The 16,935-nt window shown below is 39.9% G+C and overlaps 1 protein-coding gene across 1 annotated transcript in view; it reads right to left on the bottom strand.

Moving 5' to 3' along the window:
* tmeff2a (transmembrane protein with EGF-like and two follistatin-like domains 2a) overlaps positions 1-15,278 on the bottom strand; it is a 178,358-nt gene extending 163,080 nt beyond the window's left edge. Inside the window, exon 1 of the mRNA XM_039006293.1 lies at positions 15,104-15,278. Coding sequence (XP_038862221.1) covers positions 15,104-15,278 — 175 coding nt within the window. The remainder of the gene's footprint in view (positions 1-15,103) is intronic.
* Positions 15,279-16,935: the final 1,657 nt, after the last annotated feature.

Raw genomic sequence — 16,935 nt, 5'->3', positions numbered from 1 at the left:
CATATTATACTAAATGGATTATCTCGGAATTACGTACAGAATAATCCAAAATTATATAAAACCAGGTTTGAGGATGTGGTAGATGGCTTACAAGTCCTGTGCATTAAGTTAAGTGGTACCTACTCATAAGCTTCATTGCTCCAGGCCAAATGTGCCCTCACCTGCAAAATATGCCAGAGGCCAAGACTATTTGTACTTCCCATGCCCCACCCACTGTTACAGGATATTACAGTGAATTAATAATAAACCAAAACAAGCTGGCAAACATCAAATATGCAAAAGCAGGTGATGTTTATATGCCAACGATTAAGACGGCAAGCAAAGCACTTATGCAACCCAAAGCAATTTCTACACAGTCCAATGCATCCGTCAGATTGAGCCAGATAGTTCTATAGCACTTTCCTTGTTTTTAAGCCATGTGTTGGTAAAAATGTAAAAGGACTATAACTTTTGCTTGTAAGTGGGAATAAGCATTGCAAAGATCAGGAGATTTATGTGTTCAAGAGCACTCTTTCTGATCTCTCGTATAAACAAAAGGGGAACTCAGGTCACGGCCAGTAGTTAAATCCATGGTGGGTAATACCTCTAAAAAGCCCTGTTTGAAAGGTTGCTGGAGGCAGGCAGTCGGCAATAAGGCCTAGCAATGTATTACCCTGTTTCGATTAGATGTTATTGGGGCTGACTCGTCACATACCGTACAGTGCCTTCCCGAAAGAATTCACAGCCCTTGACTTTTTCCACATTTTGGTGCGTTACAGCTAGAGGTCGACCGATTATGATTTTTCAACGCCGATACCGATATCGATTATTGGAGGACCAAAAAAAGCTAATACGATTAATCGGCCAATTTTTATTTATTTATTTATTTGTAATAATGACAATTACAACAATACTGAACAAACACTTTTATTTCAACTTAATATAATACATCAATAAAATCAATTTAGCCTCAAATAAATAATGAAACGTGTTCAATTTGGTTTAAATAATGCAAAAACAAAGTGTTGGAGAAGAAAGTAAAAGTGCAATATGTGCCATGTAATAAAGCTAACGTTTAAGTTCCTTGCTCAGAACATGAGAACATATGAAAGCTGATGGTTCCTTTTAACGAGTCTTCAATATTCCCAGGTAAGAAGTTGTAGTTATTATAGGACTATTTCTCTCTATACCATTTTGTATTTCATATACCTTTGACTATTGGATATTCTTATAGGCACTTTAGTATTGCCAGTGTAACAGTATAGCTTACGTTCCACTCCTCGCCCCTACCTGGGCTCGAACCAGGAACACATCGACAACAAACGCTATCAGCGCGCATCCCGCTAACTAGCTAGCCATTTCACATCGGTTACACCAGCCGAAATCTCGGGAATTGATAGGCTTGAAGTCATAAACAGCTCAATGCTTGAAGCACAGCGAAGAGCTGCTGGCAAACGCACAAAAGTGCTGTTTGAATGAATGCTTACGAGCCTGCTGCTGCCTACCACCGCACCGCACTGCTATATCAAATATCAAATCATAGACTTATTTGTAACATAATAACACAGAGAAATACGAGCCTTAGGTCATTAATATGGTCAAACCCGGAAACTATCATTTCGAAAACAAAACGTTTATTCTTTCAGTGAAATACGGAACCGTTCCGTATTTTATCTAACGTGTGGCATCCATAAGTCTAAATATTCCTGTTACATTGCAAAACCTTCAATGTTATGTCATAATTACGTAAAATTTTGGCAAATTAGTTTGCAACGAGCCAGGCGTCCCAAACTGTTGCATATACCCTGACTCTGCGTGCAATGAATGCAAGAGAAGTTCCCTAGTTTAATATTGCCTGCTAACCTGGATTTCGTTTAACTAAATATGAAGGTTTAAAAAATATATACTTCTGTATATTGATTTTAAGAAAGGCATTGATGTTTATGGTTAGGTATATTCGTGCAACGATTATACTTTTTTCGCAAATGCGCTTTTGATAAGTCATCCCCCGTTTGGCCAAGTTGGTCTTCACACAGTTCACAACGAGCCAGGCGGCCCAAACTGCTGCATATAGCCTGACTCTGTTGCACAGAACGCAAGAGAAGTGACACAATTTCCCTGGTTAAAATAAATTCATGTTAGCAGGCAATATTAACTAAATATACATGTGTATTGATTTTAAGAAAGGCGTTGATGTTTATGGTTAGGTACACATGGGTGCAACGACAGTGCTTTGTCGCGAATGCGCCTGTTAAATAACCATTTGGCGAAGTAGGCTACGATTCAATGATAAATTAACAGGCACCGCGTTGATTATATGCAACGCAGGACAAGCTAGATAAACTAGGAATATCATCAACCATGTGTAGTTAACTAGTGATTGTTAGGATTGATTGTTTTTTATAAGATACGTTAAATACTAGGTAGCACCTTACCTTGGCTCCTTGCTGCACTCGCATAACAGGTAGTCAGCCTGCCACGCAGTCTCCTCGTGGAGTGCAATGTAATCGGCCATGATCGGTGTCCAAAAATGCAGATTACCGATTGTTATGAAAACTTGAAATCGGCACTAATTAATCGGCCATTCCGATTAATCGGCCGACCTCTAGTTACAGCCTACATCTAAAATATATTAAATTGAGATTTGTGTATCACTGCCCTACACACAATACCACATAATGTCAAAGTAGAATCGTTTTTTTTATGTTGCAAATTAATTTAAAAAATGAAAACAACCCCTTTGTTATGGCAAGCCTAAATAAGTTCAGAAGTCAAAATCTGCTTAAAAAGTTGCATAATAATTTGCATGGACTCTGATACACCTGTTCTGAAAGGCCCCAGAGTTTGCAACACCAAGCAAGCGGCACCATGAAGAACAAGGATCTCTCCAAACAGGTCAGAGACAAAGTTGTGGAGAAGTACAGATCAGGGTTGGGTTATAGAAAAATATCCAAAACTTTGAACATCGCACGGAGCACCATTAAATCCGTTATAAAAAATGGAAAGAATATGGCACCACAACAAACCTGCCAAGAGTGGGCCGCCCACCAAAACTCACAGATCAGGCAAGGAGGGCATTAATCAGAGGCAACAAAAAGACCAAAGACAACCAAAGCTCCAGAACGGAGATTGGAGTATCTGTCCATAGGACCCCTTTAAGCCGTACACTCCACAGAGCTGGGCTTTACGGAAGAGCGGGCAGAAAAAAGCCATTGCTTAAAGAAAATAATAAGCAAACACATTTGGTGTTTGCCAAAAGGCATGTGGGAGACTCCCCAAACATATGGAAGAAGGTACTCTGGTTAGATTAGACAAAAATTGAACTTTTTGGCCATCAAGGAAAACGCTATGTCTGGCGCAAACCCAACACCTCGCATCACCAAGAGAACATCATCCCCACAGTGAAGCATGGTGGTGGCAACATCATGCTGTGGGGATGTTTTCTATCGGCAGGGACTGGGAAACTGGTCAGAAATTAAGGAATGATCAATGGCGCTAAATACAGGGAAATTATTGAGGGAATCCTGTTTCAGTCTTCCAGAGATTTGAGACTGGAAAGCAGGTTCACCTTCCAGCAGGACAATGACCCTAAGCAGACTGCTAAAGCAACACTCGAGTGGTTTAAGTGGAAACATTTAAATGTCTTGGAATGGCCTAGTCAAAGCCCAGACCTCAATCCAATTGATAATCTGTGGTATGACTTTAATATTGCTGTACACCAGTGGAACCCATCCAACTTGAAGGAACTGGAGCAGTTTTGCCTTGAAGAATGGGCAAAAATCCCTGTGGCTAGGTGTGCCAAGCTTATACGAGACATACCCCAAGAGACTTACAGCTGTAATTGCTGCAAAAGGTGGCTCTACAAAATATTGACTTTTGGGGAGTGAATAGTTATGCATGCTGAAGTTGGGTTTTTTTGGGCTTATTTTATGTGTGTTTCAAAATAGAAAAATATTTTGCATCTTCAGTGGTAGGCATGTTGTGTAAATGAAATGATACAAATCCCCCAAAAATCTATTTTGATTCCAGGTTGTAAAGCAAAAAAAATAGGAAAAATGCCAAGAGGGGTGAATACTTTCGCAAGCCACTGTAAAACTATTCCAAAACATCCTTGTGCAAGGCACTAACGTAATATTGTAAAAAAATGTGGCATAGCAATTCACTTTTTGTCCTGAATAAAGTGTTGTTTGGGGCAAACCCAATAACACATTACTGAGTACAACTCTCCATATTTTCAAGTATAGTGGTGGCTGCTCATGTTATGGGTATGCTTGTAATTGTGGAGTTTTTCAGGATAAAATATAAACAGAATTGTCACGATCGTCATATGGAATGGACCAAGGCGCAGCTTGGTATGCGCACATTCTCTTTAACTTCTTATGGCTGCAAGGGGCAGTATTGAGTAGCCAGATAAAAGATGCCCATTTCAAACGGCCTCGTACTCAATTCTTGCTCGTACAATATGCATATTATTATTACTATTGGATAGAAAACACTCTCTAGTTTCTAAAACCGTTTGAATTATTTCTCTGAGTGAAACAGAACTCATTCTGCAGCACATCTCCTGACTAGGAAGTGGAATGTCTGAAATCGATGCTCTGTTCAACTTCCTGCCTATACATGGGCATAAAACGTAAGAGTCTACGTACACTTCATAGACCTTCCCCTGGTTGTCAAGAGGCTGTGAGAGAAGACATTTTGTGTTCATCTTGTTCTGAATTGGAATACAAGCTCTTTGTATGACGTGTCCCTCATTTCCGGTACTCTTGGCAGCGCCAGTTGGACAGTGGGATTGCCTTCTGTTTAGCTGCCGTTATGGACGACTACTATCTCCGGTTCGGATTTTATTTGATACATGTGACCATATCATCGTAAAGTATGTTTTTTCAATATAGTTTAATCAGATTATTGAAAATTTTTCGGGAGTTTTGCCGTGTTCCGTTCTCTGACTTTGTTGACGTTGGAGAGATCCGTGCCACTTGGCAAGTGCCCATGCTAAATGAAGAGGGAAATTTGCCGTTCCAGATCCAAACAACGACTGTTCTGGACAAAGGACACCTTGTCCAACATTCTGACGGAAGATCACCAAAAGTAAGAAACATTTTATGATGCTATTTCTAATATCTGTCGCGCATGTGAACTGGTCGTCGGCGCCCAAGTGTTTCTGGCTATTGTGGCTACGCTAATATAACGCTACATTTTGTTTTCGCTGTAAAACATTTAATAAATCTGAAATATTGTCTAGAATCATAAGATGCCTGTCTTTCAATTGCTGTACACTATGTATTTTTCAGAAATGTTTTATGATGAGTAATTAGGTATTTGACGTTGGTGTCTGTAAATATTATGGCTGCTTTCGGTGCAATTTCTGATTGTAGCTGAAATGTAAACTATGAATTATACCTGAAATATGCAAATTTTTCCAACAAAACATATGCTATACAATAAATATGTTATCAGACTGTCATCTGATGAAGTTGTTTCTTGGTTAGTGGCTATTTATATCTTTATTTGGTCGAATTTGTGATAGCTACTGATGGAGTAATAAACTGTTATAGTAAAAAAAGTGGTGTCTTTTGCTAACGTGGTTAGCTAATAGATTTACATATTTTGTCTTCCCTGTAAAACATTTTAAAAATCGGACATGTTGGCTGGATTCACAAGATGTGTACCTTTCATATGCTGTATTGGACTTGTTAATGTGTGAAAGTTAAATATTTAAAAAATATATATTTTGAATTTCGCGCCCTGCACTTTGAGCTGGCTGTTGTCATAAATGTACCGACGTCGGGCTTGCACGCCAAACAGGTTAATAAAGGAACACCGAACAAAACAACAAAATAAACGAACGAAACGTGAAGCTATACAAAATATTGCAGGCAGGCAACTAAACATAGTCAAGATCCCACGAAACACAAAGGGGAAATTGCTGCGTAAATATGATCCCCAGTCAGAGACAACGATAAACAGCTGTCTCTGATTGGGAACCATATCAGGCCAATATAGACATACAAACACCTAGATGACCCACCCTAGTCACTATCAACCAACACAGAGAAAAAACAGCTTATTATGTTCAGGGTGTGACAGGAATAGAGCTATCTATGCACAGGAAAAATCCCAGAGGAAATCCTGGTTCAGTCTGCTTTCCACCAGACACTTAGAGATTAATTCACCTTTCATCAGGACAATAAGCTAAATTACAAGGCCAAATCTACACTGGAGTTGCTCACCAAGAAGACAGTGAAAGTTCCTGAGTGGCCAAGTTACAGTTTTGACTTAAATCGGCTTGAATATCTATAGCAAGACTTGAAAATAATTGTCTCGCAATGACCAACAACCAATTTGACAGAGCTTGAAGAATTTATAAAATAACAAAATGGGCAAATATTGCACAATCCAGGTGTGGAAAGCTCTTAGAGATTTACACAGAAAGACAGCTGTTATCGCTGCCAAAGGTGATTCTAACGTGTTGATTTAGGGGTGTGAATACTAATATAAATGAGATATTTCTGTATTTCATTTTCAATACATTTTCAATATGTTTTCACTTTGTCATGATGAGGTATTGTGTGTAGATGGGTGAGACAATTTTTTTTTTTATACATTTTGAATTCAGGCGGTAACACAAAATGTGGAATAAGCCAAGGGGTATGAATACTTTCTGAAGGCACTGTAATTCACGTAGATGTAGGCCACTTGTGAGGAGAATGATTTCCACCTCTATCCTCTGAGCTTGGGAAACTGATTCTGTTTTTTACAACAGTGGTTGCTACTAAAGTGCAATATAAACTCTGACTGTATCAACAGAGTCTCACCAGCTTGTGTAAATATCTGTAAACTTTACCACTTGTTAAACCAATGACTCCTTATTCACAGAGAGTTACAGTTTTGTTTATCAGTTCTAATGCCACAGTGTCTTACGTCTTTAGGGTAACAGTTCAGATGCAATATAATTTGGGATCTAACTATGAACAAAACAAAAGATCTTTAATCTTTTCATCTCTTCTGCCTATCCAAGCACCATGCGGGCCTTCCAGATACGACCAACTCATTGCCTACCAAGACCAGTAATACAATATCAAAATAATACGATGTCATCATCTTTGCCAAATTATTCTCTCTCTCATTCTCTGATCATGTACATTATCCAAGCACAGTCAATGAATTATTCACACCAGGGACACACAATCCTTTGTTCATTGTAGAAGGCTATAATGAAAAATACAATGCATTTCTAGCTTTGCAATAAAATTATTTTCATTGTAATGCCAATCAGCCACAGACTTGGTGTTGAAAACATGTATTCATTAAATCATCAGTTTAAATAGACCATGACGAGGGAAACATCTTCCATTAAGTCAAGCTGCTATTTAGGGGTTCAGTGTTTTGCGTCAATGAGGATTACCGTTCATGTTCATAATGTACAATGTGTGACTTGTTACATTTTCATTTGCTAATTGTATGGGTGTGGGAGGGGTAGGGTTGGGAGGTGTGAAAGCTCAGACACAGCCCACCTAAGAGGATGGGTTTGAGTGCGGAGACACCTAATCTTCATCATCATCAACAACAACGCATTCATCTTCACCAACACAATCACTGAATTCGACAATTTGGCTAAGCCGAGAGCGAGAGAGAGCGATAAATCACATCACAGTTACAAAGTTTACAGCCTACAAAACAGTTGAGTACTAGTGAAAGTAGCTCTATGAAGCCATTAATAAGATAGACATTCAGGATGTAAAAAAGGCAACCCTATCCAGACTAAAATAAGTCTCTTAAGTCTAGTCCATTACAGAGAAACGAGGGATGCAAACCGGGGTTGATAAACGACAGAGCGTTGACCAAATTACCTACAGCGGCCCAGTAATAGTTTAGAAACCACGTTGCGTCCCAAATGGCACCATATTCCCTATATAGCGTACAAAAGTAGTGCACTACATAGGGAATCGGATGCCATTTGGGATTCAACCCATCATTCTTCACTGGCTGAGGAAATGGGACATAAAATGCAGGAGAGCATCTTTAGTCATATACTCCCAAGATTACCATCCCAACCTGTTACTCTGGCAACATTGGCCACATATTGAATGTTGGCTTTAAGCATTCAGATCTCTCAGCTTACCGTTTTCAGTTGATGCTCTGCATGCATTTACACTCAAATGTGTAGTGTAGAACATTCTTGCTAAAAATACAAATCCTGTGCCTATTTGCTTATCCATTAAAATGTTGTGTATGGTAATAGGCAACCTGATGGGTAAAAGGAATGGAGATTTGGAGAGTGTTTATCTCAAGTAGGCCTACATTCATATTACTGCTTATGAAGGAAATTAGCTGAAGACAATACAGGTCCTAGAGTATGGATTAAAGAAAATAATTAATTCTCATCACAATCATTGTGCATTTTATGTAGACTACAGGCTAAATAACAGTGATAATTGCACAGTGCAAAATAAGTGGATATAGGCTAATGCTTGCACTTACTTATTGTTCTCAAATGTGGCGAAAAGGGTTGAGGCTATTTTAGGTTTCAAACATGGAAATGCGACAGAAAACATCGACGTTGGCACAGTCAGATGATTTACAAAGGCAGGATGGCACGCAGTCATGCTTTACAGCCTCCCGCCCATGGTTTTATCGGTTTGGCACCGAAAAGGGAAAACAAGTGTACTCCGGGCTATAAAAAAGCGGTACGGTTCATATTCTCAAGAACACTAGGTAACGGAACAGCACGTGGGAGATAAAAAGAAAAGGCTATATTTCCCCATACCGTAAACAACAGACAAATAGGCTACACACACACATATATATGTATGTGTGTATATATATATATACACATACACACAGTTGAAGTCGGAAGTTTACATACTCTTAGGTTGGAGTCATTAAAACTAGTTTTTCAACCACTCCACACATTTCTTGTAAACAAACAATAGTTTGTGCATGACACAAGTAATCTTTCCAACAATTGTTTACAGACAGATTATTTCACTTATAATTCCCTGTATCACAATTCCAGTGGGTCAGAAGTTTATATGCACTAAGTTGACTGTGCCTTTCAACAGCTTGGAAAATTCCAGAAAATTATGTCATGGCTTTAGAAGCTTCTGATAGGCTAATTGACATCATTTGACGTGTACCTGTAGATGTATTTCAAGTCCTACCTTCAAACTCTGTGCCTCTTTGCTTGACATCATGAAAAAATCTAAAGAAATCAGCCAAGACCTCAGAAAAGAAATTGTAGAATTCCACAAGTCTGGTTCATCCTCGGGAGCAATTTCCAAATGCCTGAAAGTACCACGTTCATCTGTACAAACAATAGTAAGCAGGTATATACACCATGGGACCACGGTCCACGGCCATCAGTAAGACCTGACCTCAATCCTATAGAAAATTTGTGGGCAGAACTGAAAAAGCGTGTGCGAGCAAGGAGGCCTACAAACCTGACTCAGTTACTCCAGCTTTGTCAGGAGGAATGTGCCAAAATTCACCCAACTTATTGTGGGAACTTGTGGAAGGCTACCCCAAACATTTGACCCAAGTTAAACAATTTAAAGGCAATGCTACCGAATACTAATTGAGTGTCCGTAAACTTCTGACCCACTGGGAATGTGATGAAAGAAATAAAATATGAAATAAATCACTCTTATTTTGACATTTCACATTCTTAAAATAAAGTGGTGATCCTAACTGACCTAAGACAGGGAATTTTTACGAGGATTAAATGTCAGGAATTGTGAAAAACTGAGTTTAAATGTATTTGGCTAAGGTGTATGTAAACTTGCGTCTGTATATATATATACAGTATATACCTCACATGTCCTCAACTGGCAGCTTCATTAAATATGACCCGCAAAACACCAGTCTCAACGTCAACAGTGAAGAGACGACTCCGGGATGCTGGCCATCTAGGCAGAGTTCCTCTGTCCAGTGTCTGTGTTACTTTGCCCATATTAATATTTTCTTTTTTTTTGCCAGTCTGAGATATGGCTTTTACTTTGCAACTCTGCCTAGAAGGCCAGCATCCCAGAGTCGCCTCTTCATTGTTGACGTTGAGACTGGTGTTCTGCGGGTACTATTTAATGAAGCTGCCAGTTGAGGACTTGTGAGGTGTCTGTTTCTCAAACTAGACAATCTAATGTACTTGTCCTCTTGCTCAGTTGTGCACCGGGGCCTCCCACTCCTCTTTCTATTCTGGTTAGAGTCAGTTTGCACTGTTCTGTGAAGGGAGTAGTACACAACGTTGTACGAGATCTTCAGTTTCTTCGCAATTTCTTGCATACTGATGCTCCAGATACTCAACTAGTCTAAAGAAGGCCAGTTTTATTGCTTCTTTCATCAGAACAACAGTTTTCAGCTGTGTTAACATAATTGCAAAAGGGTTTTCTAATGATCAATTAGCCTTTTAAAATGATCAACTTGAATTAGCTAACACAACGTGCCATTGGAACACAGGAGTGATGGTTGCTGATAATGGGCCTCTGCACACCTATGTAGATATTCCATATAAAATCTGCTGTTTCCAGCTACAGTAGTCATTTACAACATTAACAATGTCTACACTGTATTTCTGATCAAATTAATGTTATTTTAATGGACAAAAAATGTGCTTTACTTTCAAAAACAAGGAATGTCTAAGTGACCCCAAACTTTTGAATGGTAGTGTATATACAAAACCAGTCAAAAGTTGACACACCTACTTATTCCAAGATTTTTCTTAATTTTTACTATTTTCTACATTGTAGAATAATAGTGATGACATCAAAACTATTAAATAACACATGGAATCATGTAGAAAACAAAAAAGTGTTCAAGAAATCTAAAAATATTTTAGATTTGAGATTCTTCCAAGTACCAAACCTTTGCCTTGATGACAGCTTTTAACACTTGGCATTCTCCCAACCAGCTTCATGTGGTAGTCACCTGGAATGCATTTCAATTAACAAGCGTACCTTGTTAAAAGTTAAATTGTGGAATTTCTTTCCTTCTTAATGCATTTGAGCCAATCAGTTGTGTTGTGACAAGGTAGGGGTGGTAGGTAGGGGTGGTATACAGAAGATATCCCTATTTGGTAAAAGACCAACTCCATATTATGGCAAAAACAGCTCAAATAAGCAAAGAGAAACAACAGTATCATTAATTTAAGACATGGAGGTCAGTCAATACGGAACATTTCAAGAACTTTGAAAGTTTCTTCAAGTGCAGTCGCAAAATCCATCAAGCGCTATGATGAAACTGGCTCTCATAAGGACCGCCAAAGGAAAGGAAAACCCAGAGTTACCTCTGCTGCAGAGGATAAGTTCAGTTACCAGCACCAAATAAAAGCTTTACAGAGTTCAAGTAACAGACACATCAATATCAACTGTTCAGAGGAGACTAAGTGAATCAGGCCATCATGGTCGAATTGCTGCAAAGAAACCACTACTAAAGGACACCAATAATAGGAAGAGACTTGCTTGGGCCAAGAAACATGAGCAATGGACATTAGACCGGTGGAAAGCTGTCCTTTGGCCTGATGAGGTTAAATTCGAAATTTTTCGTTCCAACTGTCAGTGATTAATTAAAATTCAAGGCATACGTAACCAGCAGGTATACCACAGCATTCTGCAGCGATACACCAACCCATCTGGATTGCGCTTAGTGGGACTATCATTTGATTTTTAACAGGACAATGACCCAACACACCTCCAGGCTGTGTAAGGGCTATTTTACCAAGAAGGAGAGCGATGGAGTGCTGCATCAGATGACCAGGCCTCCACAATCCCCCAACATCAACCCAATAGAGATGGCTTTGGATGAGTTGGACCGCAGAGTGAAGCAAAAGCAGCCAACAAGTGCTCAGCATATGTGGGGACTCCTTCAAGACCGTTGGAAAAGCATTCCAGTTGATGGTTGAGAGAATGCCAAGAGTGTGCAAAGCTGTCATCAAGGCAAAGGGTGGCTACTTTGAAGAATGTCAAATATAAAATATATTTTGACTTGTTTAAACACTTTTTGGTTCCTACATGAGTCCATATGTGTTATTTTATAGTTTTGATGTTTTCACTATTATTCATCAATGTAGAAAATAGTAAAAATAAAGAAAAACCCTTGAATGAGTAGGTGTTCTAAAACTTTTGACCGGTACTGTATATATAATGCAGTATAATAATATTTCAATACCATACAACTCTCCTTCCGAGGCCTACAACTGCTCTTAAATACAAGTAAAACTAAATGCATGCTATTCAACCGATCGCTGCCTGCACCTGCCCGCTTCTGACTTAGAATATGTGGACAACTACAAATACCTAGGTTTCTGGTTAGACTGTAAACTCTCCTTCCAGACTCACAAACATCTCCAATCCAAAGTTAAATCTAGAATTGGCTTCCTAATTCGCAACAAAGCATCCTTCACTCATGCTGCCAAACATACCCTCGTAAAACTGACCATCCTACCGATCCTGGACTTCGGCGATGTCATTTACAAAATAGCCTCCAATACCCTACTCAATAAATTGGATGCAGTCTATCACAGTGCCATCCGTTTTGTCACCAAAGCCCCATATACTACCCACCATTGCGACCTGTACGCTCTCGTTAGTTGGCCCTCGCTTCATACTCGGCGCCAAACCCACTGGCTAAAGGTTATCTACAAGTCTCTGCTAGGTAAAGCCCCGCCTTATCTCAGCTCACTGGTCACCATAGCAGCACCCACTCGTAGCACGCGCTCCAGCAGGTATATCTCACTGGTCACCCCAAAAGCCAATTCCTGCTTTGGTCGTCTTTCCTTCCAGTTCTCTGCTGCCAATGACTGGAACGAACTGCAAAAATCTCTGAAACTGGAAACACTTATCTCCCTCACCAGCTGTCAGATTAGCTCACAGATTACTGCACCTGTACATAGCCCATCTATAATTTAGCCCAAACAACTACCTCATCCCCTACTGGATTTATTTATTTTGCTCCTTTGCACCCCATTTTTTCTACTTTGCACATTCTTCCACTGCAAATCTACCATTCCAGTGTTTTACTTGCTATATTGTATATACCTCGCCACCATGGCCTTTTTTGCCTTTACCTCCCTTATCTCACCTCATTTGCTCTGATTGTATATAGACTTATTTTTCTACTGTATTATTGACTGTATGTTTGTTTTACTCCATGTGTAACTCTGTGTCGAACTGCTTTGCTTTATCTTGACCAGGTCGTAATTGTAAATGAGAACTTGCCTACCTGGTTCTCAACTTGCCTACCTGGTGAAATAAAAATAAATAAAAAATAATACACTGAGTGTACAAAACAATAATAACACCTTCCTAATATTTAGTTTCACGGATGTCCATTGGGTGGTGGACCCTGTTCAAAGGCACTTAAATATTTTGTCTTGCCCATTCACCCTCTGAATGGCACACATACAGTCGTGAAGAGGGCACGACAAAACCTTTTCCCACTCAGGAGACTGAAAAGATTTGGCATGGGCTCCCAGATCCTCAAAAGGTTCTACAGCTGCACCATCGAGAGCATCCTGACCGGTTGCATCACCACCTGGTATGGCAACTGCTCGGCATCTGACCGTAAGGCGCTACAGAGGGTAGTGCGAACGGCCCAGTACTTCACTGGGGCCAAAATTCCTGCCATATAATAGGCAGTGTCAGAGGAAATCCCATAAAATTGTCAGAGACTTCAGTCACCCAAGTTATAGACTGTTTTCTCTGCTACCGCACGGCACCGGAGCGCCAAGTCTAGGACCAAAAGGCTCCTCAACAGCTTCTACCCCTACCCCCCTTGTACACTGCTGCTACTCGCTGTTTGTTTGTTACCTTTGCATAGTCACTTCGCCCCCACCTACATGTACAGATTACCTCAACTAGCCTGTACCCCTGACTCAGTACCGGTGCCCCCTGTATATAGCCTCATTATTGTTAATCTTATTGTGTTCCTTTTTATTATTACTTTTTATTTTAGCCTACTTGGTAAATATTTTCTTCTTCTTGAACTGCACTGTTGGTTAAGGGCTTGTAAGTAAGCATTTCACGTTAAAGTCTACACTTGTATTCGGCGCATGTGGAAAATAAAGTTTAATTTGACATATATAATAATCCATGTCTCAATTGTCTCAAGGCTTGAAAATCTTTCTTTAAACTGTCTTCCCCCTTCACCTACACTGATTGAAGTGGATTTAACAAGTGACATCAATAAGGATTCATAGCTTTCACCTGGACTCACCTGGTCAGTCTATGTCATTGAAAGTGTATGTATATACACTGATAATATCTATCTAACAATAATATATTATATTCTAGTAAAATAGACTAGGCAATATAAATGGTTTGTAGTAGCCTATAGCGAAAAAATGAATAGCTGTGTGTGTGATGGGTAAAATAATATCGTTGGTGTAGGTTAAACTTGGAGTCACATTTCCAATTGCTCACAAGATTAATGAGTTATTAGCATAACATGAATCAATAAAACGTGTAGACATTTATATAAATGTCTAGGAGGATTTCAGACCACTGTAGACTCGGGAGTCTAAAATATCAACTAGAATGTGGCACTTGAATTCCTCAAGTAGAACAGATGCTGAGAAATAATAGCAATTAAACATTGACAGCGACTAATAATAACAATAGACCTATAATAATAATTTAAAAAAACATGTTCATAATAATAGCCAATTTAGGCTAATTCATGAATTAAGCTAAACAACAATGCAAGAAAGGTAAATATTTCATGTCATGTACATTTGCATCATTGTACCGTTTTAGAAAATGTTCATTAGCATCATTTGTTTGTAAATGAATGTATGTGTAGGGTTTCGATGAGAAAACCATAGACTATTGTAATATAAGGGGACCTTAGGAAAACCTGAAATTCCCGACATCTCAAGGGCTGATGACCCTCCTCACTCGTCGACAATTTGGAAGAATGTTTTCTCTAAAACCCAAACGATGCTAATTGCAGATAGTGTCCTCGATCATTTATTAGCTTTCCTGTCCAAATTCCCATATGCATGCGGACTAGGTTATTACCATTACGACCGTTACAGTCGCGCTGCGCACTACGGTGCACACCTGGAACTGACAGAAAATATACAATAATAATGTAGCCCAAATAAATGCCCCCGACTTATCGGTGTTCTTACCAGAGCAGTTCCAGCCGGTAGGCGTCTGACAGTCGCTCAGGGAAGACGGGAAAGCGCAAAGTTGCTCTACAGGTAAAGTGGCGAGAAACGAAACAACGGTGATCCAGACCCAATCTCCCACTGTCCGGCTCCACTGGTTCGGGCGTCGGGGCTCTGCCGCCACCGACAGACCCATCTCAGATCAGCGGCGTTCCCCGACTACACAAGCGAGCTGGGCAGAAGTGGTAGACACGCACCAACAACTCCGGTCCAGACGTTGGCTGTTTCAGAGGGGCGCTCAGTGACAAAGAAAGGGACATTTTCCGTGCAAGAAAGCGAGCCCCATGAAGTGATGAATTAACGGGTTCCGCCCGATCCAAGGTGGTGCAGCTACAATATGAAGGGGGTTGGGGGAGTGGGGCGATGGAGGGTGTGGGATAGTGTTGGGGGGAAGTTAGCCAGGTAAATCAGCGTAAGAGGACGGGCAGGAAGAGGAACGATGTTCACCCCATGAGGATAGAAAATAACAAATAAAAAAGGGGGGGTTGGAAGGGAGAAATAGAAACAAAGAATATTTATATCCCACGGTTTCGAAGCGGCGACGTGTCCTAGTAATATCCAGAAATGCCACGGGCTTCCATGATAAGTGGTCGTCTAGTTGTGTTCAGACGCTCAGTGAGTCCGTCAATTGCGCTCGCCTCATCTCTCTATATCTGGAATCCGCGTTGCGCGCACCAGCAGCAGGTTAGAAGTCTGGGTATGATCACGTGGTGTTAGATGCGAAAGAGGGCGAGTGGGTCTCGGTAATTATTACAACGCTGATTGGAGGAGAGAGAGAGCGAGATAGATAGATAGAGATAGAGAAAGGCTTGTGGTTTCTTTCCGACCGACACAACCCACTGGGCAAAAACTGGTTTGATCAACCTTGTTTCACGTCATTTTAACCCCCAAAATATATGTGAAGACGTTGAATCAATCAGGAAAACTGATTGGATTTGCAGAAATATATAAACGTAAGGACATTTAGTATTTTTTTTCAACCAATGTTTTACCTAAATCCAATGACATGTTGAAATGGTTTCTTGATTTCACGTGAAATTTAGGTTAGTTGACAGCTCAACCAAGTGCACATAAAAACGAGACGTTGAACTGACGGGAATGGTCAGTCTCTGTTTAATGCTTGGCCTTGTAATGAGCGGGTTTCGGCTTTAGTTACAGCTGAACAGTGCAGGTTGAGAATAGATGCACTTGCAATGTAATTGGTCACTAGCATTTAAAAAAAGGCTGTATAAATCGATTCGTCCAGCTGGGGATAATAATATTGCTCTGCTTTGGAATAATGTGGACTCCTTCACTGAGTTGCCTGTCCCACAGCATGCCAAAATACCTAAATATTATTATCATACATAGGCTATTGTTGCCATAGCGTGATACACAGCGTCGACCCAGTAATATTGAACACAAAAGGCACTGTTATTTTTAACGCTTCTTTTTACAACATTGGAGCCCGTGCATTGGGAAGCCCCAGCTTGTAAGTCTAATGGCACAAACAGGCCACTGTTTTCGTGGCCAAATGTGGTGTCAAAATTCAGCCAAACATCTTTGACCTCGTGATGGTGCGTGTAGCTCCATTTCTCCTTATTATTTTCTGTAGTATAGGTCAACTATTCATTGCTTGGGTGGGATAACAGATCTTAACTCCATCATACAAATAAAATGATAACCAAGTAATACAAATAATTGATTTCACCTACAATTGCTTTGACTTTATGTTGCAGTTATTTATTGGATTATAGATAATAATCATTTGCATTTCCTGTCTTTAAAAGTTATATGACCTTAATAACAAAGCA

Source organism: Salvelinus namaycush, chromosome 13 (assembly GCF_016432855.1).
Source record: "Salvelinus namaycush isolate Seneca chromosome 13, SaNama_1.0, whole genome shotgun sequence".
Lineage (NCBI taxonomy): Eukaryota > Metazoa > Chordata > Actinopteri > Salmoniformes > Salmonidae > Salvelinus > Salvelinus namaycush.
This window is presented reverse-complemented; position numbering and strand designations above follow the sequence as displayed.